This window comes from Euphorbia lathyris, chromosome 8, assembly GCF_963576675.1.
Source record: "Euphorbia lathyris chromosome 8, ddEupLath1.1, whole genome shotgun sequence".
Classification (NCBI taxonomy): domain Eukaryota; kingdom Viridiplantae; phylum Streptophyta; class Magnoliopsida; order Malpighiales; family Euphorbiaceae; genus Euphorbia; species Euphorbia lathyris.
The window spans coordinates 82,897,648-82,914,451 of NC_088917.1; the positions used below are offsets into that span (position 1 = coordinate 82,897,648).

At 37.2% G+C, this 16,804-nt stretch overlaps 1 protein-coding gene across 1 annotated transcript; it reads left to right on the plus strand.

Annotated features, from left to right (window-relative positions):
* The first annotated feature begins 15,165 nt into the window (after window positions 1–15,165).
* On the plus strand, window positions 15,166–16,500 carry LOC136204039 (probable methyltransferase At1g29790). The gene has a single exon (XM_065995233.1). The coding sequence runs from the start codon at window positions 15,166–15,168 to the stop codon at window positions 16,498–16,500; it is 1,335 nt and encodes a 444-aa protein (XP_065851305.1).
* Window positions 16,501–16,804: the final 304 nt, after the last annotated feature.

A 16,804-nucleotide genomic window follows, 5' to 3' on the forward strand; every position in this document is an offset into this window, starting at 1 on the left:
AATATACTTCAAAATTGCTCGGGTGGAGCTTGAGAATGCCTTTTTATTTTTATCATATCCTTTGTTTTGATAGAGGCACAAAAACAATATTTTGAAAACTTATGGTGCTCATTTGCTAAGGCCGTGACTTGTTTCGGGTAATTCGGGTGCAATTTGATTTTGTCGGTATTTGAACAAGAGGAAAAAGGGTTAAATGTTAAAAGGGTATTAATAAAAATAAATTGGTTAATAGGCTCGAAGGGGTTTCCTAATGTTTAATGAAAACAAGAAAAATAAATTAAAAAAAATTAGCCTAAGTAGGTTCAGTTTATCATCTATTGCCTTTTTACCAAAAATAAGTGTACTTAACCCGGAATTGGATGCAAATTCTATGAGTCGAGTGAAGTCAAAGCTCTCGAAAAATTGTGAAAGAATTAGAGTTCTCGTACGAACTCTTTTAGGCTCAAAAATACTTCACAAAGATTCGGGTTTAAATTGTGTACTATCAAGTCTTTGCTAAATTCTCAACTATCCCGTTTTTATTGCCTTTTTAAAGTTCATTATGGAGATGACATGTGAGTTATGACTCAATGCTTTTGTTTAGTACTAGCCTAAGCTTTTCATAAATTCCCTAACTTCAAAACCAAGACTAAAATTTCTCAATTAAACCATCCTTTGTGTTCCGATGTTTTTATTTTTAACGACAAATAACGGAACTTTAATTAATATCCGAGGGAGGTGTAGCGTGTTGGAAGAATTCAAGAGTCAATAAATTTGTTTAATTATTTTGATAATTATTTGATTTTTATTTTTGTTTTTGTTAGTGCAAACCAAACTAAAAGTGCGGGGTTGCACGTCCCTCCGCGTTATTAAAATGACGCCTATTCCAAGGGCGTCGTAAAAAGAAAACAAAACAAAAACAAAAATAAAGAATGAGCTGAAAAAGGGACCCTTAAGGTCAGATCCTACGCGAGGCGTATCCCTGGGGGCACCCCGCGTAGAAGAGGCTTTTTAAGTGCACCGGGGCCAGAGACTCAGATACACGAGGCGCACGTAGAGGGACGCCCCGCGTGTTCCGAGCTCTGAGCCATCTTATTATGGAAAAGGTGGAGCACGCGGGGCGTAATAGGGATACGCCCCGCGTGAATGTTATTAACTCACGCAAAAATAGAAATAACAAGCACGGTGCGCGGGGTGTATAGGTGTGTACGCCCCGCGTAGCTTATTCTCCTTTGGATAAAGTGGGGGTTTTTATTTTATTTTATTTTATTTTAAAAGAAATGACATGCGGAAAATAAAAGTTGGGAAAGAAAACTCCCTTATTCAAGTTTGGGTTGCCTCCCAAGAAGCGCTACGTTATAGTCGGTGAGCTCGACTTAGCATTTCCTCCTAGGTGTATGCTTCCTCTCGCGTTAGAAATGCAAATTCTTGAATGAACAATCCGTACCCACAAAACGGATTGTTAGATTCAAAGAAATTTAATGAAAACCAAAAACTATATTTAAAGAAATTATTGAAGAGTTTAGTTTGCTCCCTTTTTGACTCCTTTGGTAGTTCAAAAAGGGTGAAAAATTCAGATGGAACCTCGAACTCTTCTAGCTTTAGGTTCATTTCCATGGGTCCGCACACAACCGGCTTATCGATTAGGCTTTCCGGCTCCTCGCAGTTGAGACAACCTACATGATTTGGGGATTCCTCTTGAGAGGGCTCAATTAACTCGACCTTTACATCTTGACCACCCGGATTGGCGTCTCTAATTGATTCGTCCGCGGTTGAATCGATACGAGATGCCAATCCAGCGATTTGATTTCCCAAATCCCTGCAATATGCCTCATTGTTAGATAATCTCACTTGAATATCTTTAAGCATAGAGATTACCACATCGAGTTGCGAGGCTGAATGTTGGTGCGAACATTCGTCGTCCATGAGGTCGTCCCATAGATGACGACTATGAGACATCATACCACGGAAAAGATCATTAGTAACAACAAAAAATAAATAAATTATTCACAAAAAGAAAATGATATTTACAAATGCTTAAACTAACAATGAAACGTTTTTGTCTAATATTGTAGGAGATTATAAATCCCCGGCAACGGCGCCAAAAACTTGATGTGCGTAAAGTCTAGGTGGTAGAGTTTCTTACGACGACTAAATGTGTATTACGGTGAATGTTGAAGGAAAGGTATAGCAGCGGAAATATAAAAATTTTAGCCTACTTCCTTTTAACCATAGGATCCGTTAATCGTTATTTCATATAAAGAGGGATAAGAAGAAATACCTTTCGATGATCAATCTACCGTTGCAAACGAAGTGCCCACAACTTCAAAGGAGATGTAAACTGTTTACCAATCTGCCCCTATCCGAAACAGACCTTCCAGACCTCCCTTTGGTGGAAACGTGGAAGAATATGTCTAGAAGCTACTGTCCAAAAATCGCGACGATCCGACGGTTCAATCTCCGGGAATCCTCGAAATAGTGAACTGACCTGATGTAGGCAAAGAAAAACGAATTTCTCCCTTTTGATTGTTTTTCCTTCTTTCGTGAACACGGTGAGATTAAGTTAGAATCAACCCTTATGAGATGCAACCAAAATAGATTGCCTCTAATTAACCAACACAAGATCAAGGAGAAAGAGGGATGAATAAGATTAATCAATCAATGGAATGCCGTATGAATTCTTGTCCACGAACTAGGGGATGGGAATTCTTTTTCTCTCTCTAATGAGCAATTTCGAAAATCACTATAGGGGGAGGTTAGAGGCTTAGTCGAAATTCCTATAGGGAGGGGGTATATATAGTTGCTTGTATCTAAACCCTAGTTAGATAGGAATAGGTTACTTAATAGGAATCCAATTCAGAATAGGATTCCTAATTATTATCTCACTATATATCTAATATATTTAGGATAATAATAAATAACCTAATTGGATAATAATAGGAGTATATTAATCTAATTAAAACTCCTAATTTAATTATCTCTTAATTAATTTAATTCATAATCCTAATCAAATTAGGATTAATGGAATAAAATCAATTCCTTATTTCTATATATAAATTTCGGCCCCCTCCATATATTTGGGCCTTACTGGGCTCAATTGGTCTTCCATCTATTAATCATATCCATCTCTCTTTTGGTTCCAAGTCTTATGTGTGATCCATTAGGTCCTTACTACTTCTGGCCGTATGCAACTATTAAATTAATTTCTTCAAGAATTATATTTAATCCTTGCATAACGGAATGATGTACTGAGTATGTTATTGGCAAGTCTGTAATCATTCCCCCAGAGTCCGTTAAGAAGACAGGTTGATTTTATCGTTAACCCTTCCGTATTAGTTACGGTATAATATGATCCTTTATCAACTACATCCTTGAACTGAATCTTATGACTATGGGTAATGTCAAGTCACATATAGCGAGACGTTCGTTTTACTTGTTATTGGCCGAGTCAACTCAAAAAGATAGGTTAAGTGAAATCCGAATTTCTACTCTTAAGCTATCACCTTGCAAGGGTTTAGAGTCGAGTCTTCCACAAGCGATCCTTGGATGTATCTCCCATTAATCGGGAGTGATAAATGCTCAATCCAATGTATAACTACCCTGAAATTACTTCTTGTGACACCCAACCTTTGCAGTTCACACCCCAGAGTCATCTCTGTTAAGGATCGTGGGACCACAGGATCAAAGTCTCACATTCAGTAATTCAGGATGACCAATTAACATTCCTTTGAGTCTGAGGATTAGTTATACCTATTAATACCAATGAGATGAACAGTTGACAAGGATGAATCTACCCATCCTGTTATCTCAAGTCGGATCCCCAATCCTGATGAACAACGTTTCACCGAATCTATGTAACTGTCCAGATATCTATATATGTGAAGCTTGTGAGATCAGATTTCTGTCGGACAGAAGACATTGTTACATACAAGTCTCAACTGTGATATATCAATCCTAAATATATCACTTGACTTGGGGTGGTTTTAAGTTTATTATAAAGTTTTGTCTCACTTCATGCTTGTATGAACACTTTATAATCACTTTAAACAAACTTACAGATTTCCTTTTATTAGACTTTATTTAGTGCTTAAAAGGGATTGCCTTTATATAGTTATAAAACATATATCTCATTAAAACAAATGATATAAAGAACAATTCATTTACAATAAGTTTGTATCCTGCAACAATTGACTATAGGACACAAAACCCCAACAAATGTGCTATGACTATGGATGTGATCTTTATAAATGCTCTATCTTTACTAGACGCTACGACTATTTAGGGGCAAGTGCACCCCGTCGTATCAAGTAATAATCCGGTTAAGACCGGGTATCGAATCCACGGGATTTACAATTACAAGTATTAGACGACTCGGTTTCGTATGTTATTTAAGCGGTGATTACTTTGGGGTAAAGTAAGACACAACTACACACTATTCCTAACTATTGGCGACTCAGATTCGTGCAGCTAAAACTCTACGAAGCGGGGTGTGTATGACAAGTTATAACCACGATAAATAATGACTCTAAATGTATACGGATAATGGTTTACTCTTGCAAAGACGACCAAGTGTAGTAAGACCGACCCGTGAAGTACTTAGACTACGTGATTCCTAATCAAGGCGTGTCTAATGCGGGGGAACTAGAAATTAGGGCCCGTAAGTTCCGTGGCTTGTCAATTCCTACGGTTTCCGGTTTGTCGCTTCCGGTAAGGCAACACCTATATAATTCCCTAAAGATAGCCCGGATGGTGGCGGTAATCGCGTGCTCCTACACAATAATCAATTATCAATATCAAAACAAGCAATAAACATTAACACGTAAAGGGAAATAGAGATTATAAACCATAAATTATAAATATGGAAAGTGTTTAGATGAAATACAACCAAACCTAGTACATAGGAAGAGTACAAGCTAATTAGCAAGTAAAAAGGAAGAATCCGCCCTTGGAACTAGCTAACCGGACTCAAAGCCGTCTCCTAGGGCGTGGAGGTGGAATTCTCGAGCTTGGTGACGAATGATGGAGTGGAACTTCGATGGAACGCTGGAACAACCGAACAAGCTCTCGAGGGGGAGAGTTTAACTACAAAATCTGAATCTAAATTACAAGAAAGAAAAGAGTATAGTATAGCTCTCTAGTATGTAATTGGTATCAAATGAAGTTCAAGAGCTTCTTATTTATAGACATCAAGCAAGGGTAGGTTTGTAATTTCACAAAGCACAAGTATGGAGCAACATTATTTGGTGCAGAAATCCCATGATACGCCCCGCGTAAATTGGTCTACGCCCCGTGTAAATGCCCATTCCGTTAGAAATCTCCTGCATGTGGACCAATTCTATGTCTAATTGTCTCAAATACGCCCTGCGTAGCTGAAGTACGCCCCGCGTAAATGAGTCTCTGATCTTTTTACGTTGAAGAACTACCTTTTACGCCCCGCGTAAATGGTGATACGCCCCGCGTATGGAGAGTTGACTCCGGGAGACAATGCAGTCTGACTTTCAGGATTAGGCCAATCATTTCCGACATGTGTCATACGCCCCGCGTATGCTGAGTCATTTCCACATGGTGCCTGCGGATAAGGCAATTATTTCTGACACCATGTTTTACGCCCCGCGTATTTGAGTAGATTTTCACTCCTTCCTCGTACCTGAAATACAAATCTTGAGAGCCGAGTTAGCTTGACGTTTTATTTTCTAATATTAATAAAAAATAAGGAAAATTAACCGAAAGTAAGGAATTTATTTTTATTTTGTTATTTTATTAAAACACTCTATTTTTGTAATTAAACTTATTTATTTTACCCGAAATCATCCCGTAAATCACGCTAAAAGATAGGGGTAAAATACCCCTATCAGTTGTCCATGGGAAGCATGTAGTGGGCCCTATTGTTCCACAGAGGGGACTCCGTCAAGGGGATCCGCTGTCACCATATCTTTTTATTATCTGTGCGGAGGGTCTTTCCCTCTACTTATCTTGGCTGGAGTCAAAGGGTCGGATTCGGGGTTGTGTTGTTGCGGACCAAGCGCCAGCAATCTCTCATCTGTTCTTCGCTGATGATAGTTACTTCTTTTTCGGAGCCAATCGATCAGAAGCTTCAGCAATTAAACAAGCTCTAAATGACTATGAGTGTGCTTCTGGTCAGAAAATAAATTTATCCAAATCATTTATATCTTTCAGTCGAAACTGCCCAGATGGTGTGTGTGCAGAAACTAGTAATATCTTGGGGGTTTCCACTGTAGCCCTCCCGGAAAAGTACCTGGGTCTACCTTCGGTGGTGGGAAGGAATAGGTCTCAGGTTTTTGGCTTTGCTGAGGACATGGTGCGGTCTAGATTGAAGAGTTGGAAAGCCAGATTTCTATCAAGAGCAGGAAAGGAGATTATGATCAAATCAGTGGTGCAGGTGCTTCCTACTTATGCTATGAGTCTCTTCCTTTTTCCTATGAATATCTGGGATGATCTAGAGAAGTTGATGAATTCTTTTTGGTGGGGATCAGATGGTTCGGGTAAAGGTAGTTTACATTGGAAATCGTGGGATAAGCTGTGTTGCCCTAAAAAAGTTGGTGGAATGGGCTTCAGAAAATTGCATAATTTCAACTTAGCTTTATTGGCTAAACAAGGTTGGCGACTTAGCTCAAATCCCGAATCTCTTGTGGCTCGTGTTTTTAAGGCTCTTTATTATCCGAATAGTTCTTTTATTGATGCATCGTTATCTGATGGGCCTAGCTTCATCTGGCGTAGTATTATGGGTGCTCAAGAGTTGTTAAGGTCAGGTATTCGTAGGTTTGTAGGGGCGGGTGGTGAGGTCCGGATTTGGGATGACCCGTGGCTCCCTGACGATCACTTTCCATATATTGAAAGTGAAAAATTGGATGGTTTAGGGGTGGAAGTGGCGGCTGATCTTATGGAGGAGGGTCGGCGGTCATGGGATGTTGGGTTAGTTTCGGGCATTTTTGCTCCTCGGGATGCAGAACTTATTCTCCGTATCCCCTTATCTAATCGGGTTGATCATGATGTGTGGTATTGGAAGGATGACCGACGGGGCAATTATACAGTTAAAAGTGGGTAACGAAAGCTTATGTCTGGAGCTGGAACAAGTTGGTTTATTGATTCTCCAGTATGGAATAAAATTTGGAATCTTAAAGTGCCCCCTAAAGTTAAGAACCTTCTTTGGCGGGTTCTTGCTAACTGTTTCCCTTCTAAAGTCGCGCTGAAAGCCCGAAGGGTTCCTATCTCAGATTTATGCGAGCTCTGTCATGGGGCGGTGGAAGATTCTTTTCATATTTTTCTCAAATGTACTATGGCTCGAGCTATTTGGACTATTTCGCCTATTGGGGATGTGGGAACCCAATTTCATAACATTTTTGATTATTGGAGCTGGATCTTTTCTAAACCGATGGAGCTTGTTGAGCTTGTAGCGGTTTTATGGTGGATTATTTGGTGCTATAGAAATGACATTGTGTGGAATCGGAAGGATTCACAAGCCTCGATCCTGTACCATTCGGTCGGTTCCTTTCTACAGGTCTGGAAGAAAGCGCAGGCGCCGGTTTCTCCTTCAGGCAGTCCGGTTGTGCCAAGCCCGACGGTGTGGCAGAGTCCTCCAACAGGCTTCCTAAAACTGAATGTGGATGGTGCGTCTTTTGCAGACGAGAATGTGGCTGGATTTGGGTGTATTGTTCGGGACGAGTTAGGCCGCTTTGTTGCAGCTAAAAATGGAACCTTGCAGAATTATCAAGATGCATCGTTCATTGAAGCGCTATCGGTCCGTGAAGCTCTCAGTTGGATCAAAGACCGCGGATGGAAGGATATAATCATTGAATCAGATTCTTTAATTGTGGTACAGTCTATGGCCCGCCCGTTAGAGGTTTCATCTCCTTTTAACGCCTTAGCCAATGATTGTCATTTTTTATTGAACGAGTCATTTAATTGCTCTATTCGTTTTGTCTGTCGTTCTGCAAACTCGGTTGCTCATTTGTTAGCTAGAAGTAGTATTTTACCTTTAAATCGGGGTGAGTGGTTTTCTGTACCCCCTGATTTTATTTGTAATATGCTTCTTCTTGATTCTTAATATATGCTTCATTGGTTGTCAAAAAAAAGTTATCTTTACAAATCGATCGTATTATCGTATTAGAAATTAAATAGGATTTAGAATTTTAATTAATAATTATCATATTGGACTTTTAACAACAATAATAAGAAATGAAAATTTTACAAGAATAGCACAACTTCAAGATACCATTCAAATCTCCACAGTAAGATTTTAATCAATCTAAATTTAACGGTGGATTTGGTCATCAGAGTCCATGTAAACATTTCTAATCAATTCAATGTATAACATATTCATTAATTGATATTGTTGTTTATGTCTATATAAAAGAAAATTTGAAAAAAAAAATGATTTACTATTATTTGATTCGTTATTTAACTGTCATATTAGACGTTTTGAATATCAATTATGTCTAAAATATTTGAATTATTATTAATACAATAAAAAAACTTACGGATATGCCAATATTTAAATCTGTCATATACAAGTTAATGACAAAATTTTTGTCTAAAATGTTTGTTATATCATTAAAATAGCCATAAAAAACCTGCCAAATTGCACGAAACTACTTCCATTTATTAACAAATTTGTTTGAAATATCCGATGTGATAGTGTAATAACTGTCAAATCAGATGTCTAGGATATATTTTATAGGATTTAGGATTTATGAATTGGGTCTAGAATTTTTAAATTAGAGTGTTAAAATCATACTTTTTTTTGTAATATATAGAAAATAATGATATATTAAGAATTAAATTAGATAATATGATTTAGTTATAATTTTATAGTTATTTCTGATATTGATGTATTTGATCCTAAAAATAATAGCTAAATGCATATTTACACCCTTAAAGTTGGCAAGTTTTGCCTATTGGCACCCTGAACTTTTTAAATAACCTATCACACACTTATAGCTGGTTTTAAAAACCTATCACAGACCTAAAGTTTAAAGTTGGTTCATTCGGACCTCTTTCACACAAAATCGTTGATCTCTCATCTTTGACAAACGAGGTCGCATGTGAGTGCTATAGAAAAAAGAAAAGCGTATTAGTTCGTTCTGCAAAGAGGTCCGAATGAGCCAACTTTAGGTGTATGATAGATTTTTAATGTCAATTATAAGTGTGTGATAGGTTATTTAAAAAGTTCAGGGTGTCAATAGATAAAACTTACCAACTTTACATATGATAGGATTGATTGGAATTACCTTAGAGGTATGATGTTGAAAATGGGGTTTGATGAGAAATGGGTCAGTACGATTATGCTTTGTGTGTCTACGGTGAAATATATGGTTAAAGTTAATGATCAGTTAGTTGGCCCTATCGTACCTAAGAGCGGTTTAAGACAAGGGGATCCTTTATCTCCCTATCTTTTTCTAATTTGTATGGAGGGGCTGTCTGCTTTGCTAAAAGATAGGGAAGGTCGGAATCGAATTCATGGATGTCGTATTGTTAGAGGGGCGCCGACTGTGTCGCATCTGTTATTTGCCGATGATGCATTTCTGTTTTGTGGAGCGAATATTGAGGAGGTAAGGGAGGTTAAGTTGCTATTAGAAGAATTTGAGAAAGCATCTGGGCAAGCTATTAATTTCAGAAAATCGGGAATCATGTTCAGTAGGAATGTAGCACCAGATCTGGCTACGGGTTTGTCTAGTATTTTTGGGGTGTCGAATCCACTCAATACGGGGAGGTATCTGGGGCTGCCCTCACTAGTAGGGAGATCTAAAAAAGCTATTTTTGCCCACTTCAGAGATAAATTGTGGCAGCGGTTACAAAATTGGAGAGGAAAAGGCATTTCCAAAGCAGGGAAGGCTACCTTAATCAGAGCTGCCGGGGAGGCAATGCCTATCTATTTCATGAGTGTTTTCTTGCTTCCTATCTCAACAAGTGAGGAGCTACAGAAAATGCTAAACTCCTTCTGGTGGGGTAATAAAAAATCGGGTGAGAAGGGGTTAAACTGGATGAAATGGGAGAGGTTATGCGCTCCTAAGCAGTTTGGGGGGCTCAGCTTTCGTAACTTCACTGCCTTCAATCTTGCTATGTTGGGAAAACAAGGGTGGCGGTTGTTTACCGACACTACTTCGCTTGTTAGTCGAATCTACAAAGCTAAATACTACCCAAGAGGGGATTTCTTGAGTGCCTCATTAGGTCACTCACCTAGTTTTATTTGGCGAAGTATTTGGAGTTCTCAATTGATCATTAAAGAGGGCGTGAGGTGGAAGATAGGCAATGGTCTCTCAATTAATGTTTGGAAGGATAAATGGTTAAGGGATGAGGCAGATGGAGTTATTCGAACACCAATGCTGGTAGGGCTGGAACAATTGAAGGTTTGTGATCTGTTTATTCCTAATTCTAAGGAGTGGGATATTGAATTACTTACTGAACTGTTCCAAGAGCGGGATATCCAAGAAATGCAGAAAATTCCAACAAGTCGGGCGGCTGGTCCTGATAAGTTGATTTGGCTTGCTCACCCATCTGGTCGGTACACGGTTAAAAGTGCTTATCGGGTGGCTACTGACCTTGAGGGTAGTGATAGACATCACGTTGAGGGACCATGGAAGCGAGTTTGGAGTGCGGATGTCCCACATAAGGTCAGATATTTTTGTTGGCAGCTGGCTCGGAATTGCTTACCGGTTCGGGTTAATTTGCAAAAAAGAGGGGTGCCGCTGGATCCGTGCTGTGTGATTTGTAATGGCAATTGGGAAGACGAATGGCACACATTTATCGAGTGTGGATGTGTGCAACAGATTTGGAGGAATCGGGGTCTTTGGAGACGGATTCAGGAAAAAGCGGATGGCGCGGAAAGTATCTCGGACTGGTTTCATCTGGTTCTTAATAGTCTTAACAAACTACAAGGTGAAGAATTTCTAATGCTTCTTTGGAGTTTGTGGAGGGAGCGAAATGAGTGCTTATGGAATCACAAAAGGGCGTCGGTTGAGGGGATCTGCTTAAGAGCAAAGGTGACGCTGGAGGATTGGAATCGAGCCCGTTTGTTGAAAAATACAGCAGTTCAGCGTGGGAAGTCGCAGAATTACAGTATGTGGCATAAACCTTTGCATAACCAGGTTTCTTGTTGTGTTGATGCTGCGGTTTTCTATGCTGATGTTTCCACAGGGGTCGGGGCTGTTATTCGATCTGCAGACGGCAGATTTGTGGCGGGTCGAAGTGAAAAAATACAGGGCTGTCCGTTGGTACATGAGGTGGAGGCGGAGGCTCTGTTGAGGGCGATGTTGTGGGTTCAGGAGAAGCAACTGAGGGAGGTGATTTTTGAAACTGACACTAAACGGGTTATTGACGCGATTCAGATCGAATCGAGAGATGATTCAGAATTTGGGACCTCATTTCATGTTGCAAGAGTATCCTAAGTTCAAACGACGCATTCTCAGTCAAATGGATTAGGCGACAAGCTAACGAGGTGGCTCATGCTATTGCAAAGTCGGCCCGTTTTAATACTTGTCCGGTATTCTTTAATTCTTTACTGAGTTTTATCTCACCAAGTGTATTACATTCTTGCCAATTTACGGCTCATTAATTCATTGATTCGTTTGTGTTAAAAAAAAAACTTACCAACTTTAAGGGTGCAAATATGCATTAAGCCAAAAATAATCGCAAAAAGAACAGGGAGAGGTTTCAAATAAGACCTACTCTGACAAGCCCAAAAAGGTCCATGGGCCTTAGTTTCTAAATTCTATAGCTGATATTACTACTAAGTTTTGAAAAAAAACTTCAACTTCGAACTCTCTTATTAAAATCGTAAAATCATATATTAAAAATTTAGAAAAATAATAATTATATCAATCATATAATTCAATTAAATTATTTCTGTAAATCATATTATCTTTTGAATTGATTAAATGGTGTAACATTTCGTACTGTTTAGCTCTTGGATTTAGAATTTTAATTAATAATTATCATATTTTATTTTGGACTTTTAACAACAATAACAAGAAATAATAAATTTACAAAAAGAGCAGAACTTTAAGATATCAATTCAATGTATTGTATAACAAGTACTTAGTTAATGGATACTTAATACCATTATATTATTACTTATAAATTACAAAAAAAATTCTTTGATAAAATTTATAAAATCATTTCATAGTTTTTCTTAGTTTATTTACCATAAATTTTAATAAGGAAAATAAATAAATTTACATCAATGTCATCACAAATTATGTATATTACTAACCTTTTTTTTTTATCTACATGCTACATTTATCTAAAACCAACTTAAATTTTCACTAAGTTTTTTACTCCCTCTATTCCATTATATAGGTCATTCTAGCAAATTGATTTTTTCCCTAAATATAAGTCATTCTAGGATTCCAATGCTTATTGCCCAATAGTGACATGAGAGAGAATTATTTTTTGTAATGATACATGTGTTTTTTAATATTCCAATGCTTATTGCCCAATAGTGACATGAGAGAGAATTTTTTTTAGTTAACCAATATATTTCTTAATTTGTGTGAAATACCCTAGAATGACTTATATAATGGAATGGAGGGAGTAATATTTATATTATATATAATCATGTAAAATATATAGATTACACAATATAATTATAACTGACAATTTGTTTTAACATTTTAATCCGTATTTAGAGGGTGTTTGGGTGCTTATTTTGGTGCTCCTGTTTGCCTTTTCAGTTCGAAATGTAGAGTTTTAGGTGTTTGGTTAGTGACATTCCTGTTTGCCTTTTACACTTGAAAAGCAGTATTAAGTGTTTGGTTAATGACCTCATGTTTGCTTTTTACACCTGAAAAGCAGCCTTTTACAAAATCAAAGAATCTCTGCTTTTTGGAAAAGCAGCTTTTTCCAATAGCAAACAGCTAACCGTAACAGCAAACAACAACAGCAAACCGTAACAGCAAACAGCAACAGCAAACAGTAGGTAAAACAAAGGGGCCCTTAGAGTCATTTTGTTTTACCTATTGTTTGCTGTTACGGTTTACAGTTTGTTGTTGGAAAAGACTGTTTTCCCAAAAAGCAGAGATTCAATGCTTTTGTAAAATGCTACTTTTCAGATGTAAAAAGCAAACAGGAGGTCATTAATCAAACACTTAAAACTCTTCATTTTGAAATGAAAATGTAAACATGGGCGTGAAAAGGAACAACCAAACACCTCTTATACTTGTAAAAGAAAATATATAGAAATTTATTTGTAGTTAAATTACCATAAAAATGTCACTTAGTAAAAGTTAATCCTCTAAATCTTTTTGAAACCAAGGAAATTGAATCACTGTAATACTTATAGGACTCGAGTCTTTCATGAGCAGTTCAACGTTCTACTTGTTAAAAGCTTGATCGTGTTCTGTTCGATTCGCGAACGAGCTAAGTTTGAGCACAACAACTCGGTTTGAAAGTTTGAGAGCAAACTCATTTATAGGTTCATGAGCAAATTTGTTCGATTATTTTCTTAATAATAATATTTTTATCAAAGAAAATATAAAATTACATAATTTTTTTTTTGTGAAACTTTAATTTAGTAGGTTTCAAAACTACGCAGTTTTGTGTTAAAAAAATTTCAAGTAAACATAAAAGAAATATAATGAAAGATCTATTCTCGATCAAGGTTTATGAACAAAATTAACGAGTTGCTCGCGAGCAACTCGTGAATATGATATTGAGCTCGAGTTCGACTATTTTCCGATGAACCAAGCATGAGGTGGCCATAGTTCGACTCGACTTGGCTCGGCTTGAATACAACTATAAATACTTAAATAATTTTTCACAAGAGACTTCAAAATCCTATAAATCTAAATTTTATATAGAATAAAGAATTAAAATTTAACTTAGTTTTAGAATAACGAGAACCTATTGGTATCTTATTTAATCATCCCAATGCCATTAATTACAGCATAGCCTAGATCCGAATATGGTGCAAATTTGGGTTCAGAATTTCACTTTCTGATCTTCAATTCCGGCGATTCACACTCTCCAAGAATATATTACACTTTCTACCATTTTCACTAACTTTCACTAACTATTTTCTTAGAGCCAAATTTTACTATAACGTTTTTCGATGAATTGCAGATTTAGTTCTAACGTATAAAATAGTCAAGCAAAATCAATTTTAAATACACGTTATCGAAAATTTGAAAAAGTTGGGTTGATTGTTATTTAACTGTCACATTCGACATTCCAAACATCAATTTCGTCTAAGATATTTAATATTATTACTAACACAGTTACAAATATTAAAATGCTAACAACTAAGTATGCCACATACAATTTAATCACCAATTTTTTTTGTCAACGTGCTTAAAATGTTTACTATGTTATTAATATATGGTGGAGAATACAGGATTGCTTCGCTGTGGCCAATTTTACACATGCGTGCGAATTCTTTTTTCTTTTTTTTTTTTTTTGTAAAATCGAACTCGTTCAATTTTGTTTGCCTAAATATATATGTTATCATTTGAGAGGTCCAAAACTAGTTTTTCGGTACCACTGTAAAACGTCTCAGGATTACAAAAGTGAGATTGAGTCGTTTGAACAAATTTAGAGAAATTTATCTCCTATCATATATTAATCAAATTGCATTTTGTAATTAAATACAAAATCAATGAGCCAATTAACTTTCTCCAACTTTAATTTTCTGGAGACAAGTGCTGAAATCATCCATAGTAGGGGTGGTTAATGTGGCATTCATGTCTCCGCCCCTCCTAATATAGTTACAAATAACCAACAAAAAAAATGTACTCAATAAACTTGTGGGGAATGTCTGTTGTGGCAGTTAAATATAAACCAACATTTTCAAATTTTCGGCATAGGGACAGATTCATGGGGTTTGGGACCCACTGCTACTGGTTATCGGAAAACGCTGAAAATTCTATGGAAACTATGAACGAGGCTTTAAAATTTTTTATGTAAGGAAAAAGAAAATCAAATTAACACCCATAAATCATGATAAATATATCTCTTAGTGAATCTTGGACCCGTCACTACTTTAACGTAGGGCTAAAATAAATCTAACGTTAAAATTAAATTTACATCATTTCATAAGTTGGTGCTTCCCATCTTAAAAAACGTTCTGATAAAATTTTGTATCTATTTCTATTTCTTTCTTTCTTCTCTCTTCTCTCTTTTTCACTACTTAATTTCTATTTCTTCCCCAACAACACTTCCATCAACAACTGAAAAATGGGAAGTGAAGCAGAAGAAAAACACTCACATCACCACCAAAACACTACCAAATACTACAAAATCAAAATTCTTATACTCATAGTTCTAACAAATCTTCTTACAATCTTCATTTTCACTACCCCTAATTTCAATTTCAACCACATTAATCCTTTCCCCAATTATCCATTCTATACTCCTCCAGAAACCCTAAATTCCGCCAAAATCCAACTCGCTGCAACTCAGTTACTGATTAACGACCTCAATCAGAAGCTCAACTCATCAAATTTACTCGTAGAAGCACTGCTTATAGAGATTAGTAACATCCAACAAACTTCTCATCAATCATTGTACGAGAAATTTCAGTTAAGTGATGATAAGAATGATAATCTCCGGTTATCCGGTGAGCTTTTACTAGCAATCGGAGCTCACAAGCTCCCTCTCGGTTACTCTCCGAGAACCGGGTCCGACGAGGTCTATCCTTCCGTTGGCGCGGGGTGTTTGAAGTATCAAGATGATTTGATTCAATACATGACATATCAAGTTCATGGAGAATGCCCTAACGATGATGTTTTTGCTCAGAAATTGATGTTAAGAGGATGCGAGCCGCTTCCTCGTAGGAGATGTCGTGCGAAATCTCCGGTTAAGTATGTCGAGCCGCACCCTTTGCCGGAGTCTCTTTGGTTAACCCCGCCCGAAACAAGCGTTGTTTGGGAACCTTATAGTTGTAAGAGTTACAAGTGTTTAATAGAGAGGAAAGAGAAACCCGGGTACTTTGATTGTAAGGATTGTTTTGATTTATCGGGAAGGGAGAAAACAAGATGGATGTTTGATAACGGAGGACTTGATTACGGAATTGATCAAGTTCTTCGAGTAAAACCAGATGGGAGTATCCGAATTGGACTTGATATCGGAGGCGGAACGGGGACGTTTGCGGCTAGAATGAAAGAAAGGAATGTTACTATTTTAACAAGTACAATGAACATTGATGGTCCATTCAATAACTTCATTGCTTCAAGGGGATTGATTCCGATTCACGTCAGCGTTTCGGAGAGGCTTCCGTTCTTCGAAAATACGCTTGATTTGGTTCATTCGATGCATGTTTTGAGCAATTGGATTCCTGACGGAATGCTTGAGTTTGCAATGTACGATGTTTATAGAGTTTTGAGGCCGGGAGGTTTGTTTTGGCTTGATCATTTCTTCTGTTTCGGAACACAGTTGAATGAGACTTATGTCCCGATGTTAGACCGTGTCGGATTTAAGAAGATCCGGTGGAATGCCGGGATGAAACTTGACCGGGGAATTGAGAAAAATGAGTGGTATTTTTCTGCACTATTAGAGAAACCAATGACCTGAATCCGGCACGGGCGATCCTGAGGGTGTGCAAGATCACTCGCGAAGCTTTTGGGGCCAATTTTACATCCATGTGTTTAAATTTTTTTTTTGTTAAATCGAACTTTTTCAACTTTTTTTTTATGTATATATACATGTTATCATCTAATTGGTCGAGAAATAATTTTTCCATACTAATGTAAAACTTCTCAAAATTAAACTAGATTTAGACTACTCTATAAAAATAAGATTGGATAGTTTTGAGATTAAATACACACTCAATAAGCTAAGTAATCACCATCAATCTTAATTTGTCAAAAATAGGGGT

Excerpts from the sequence above, each read along its gene's own strand:
- LOC136204039 (XM_065995233.1), top strand. The coding sequence starts at position 15,166 with ATGGGAAGTGAAGCAGAAGAAAAACACTCACATCACCACCAAAACACT.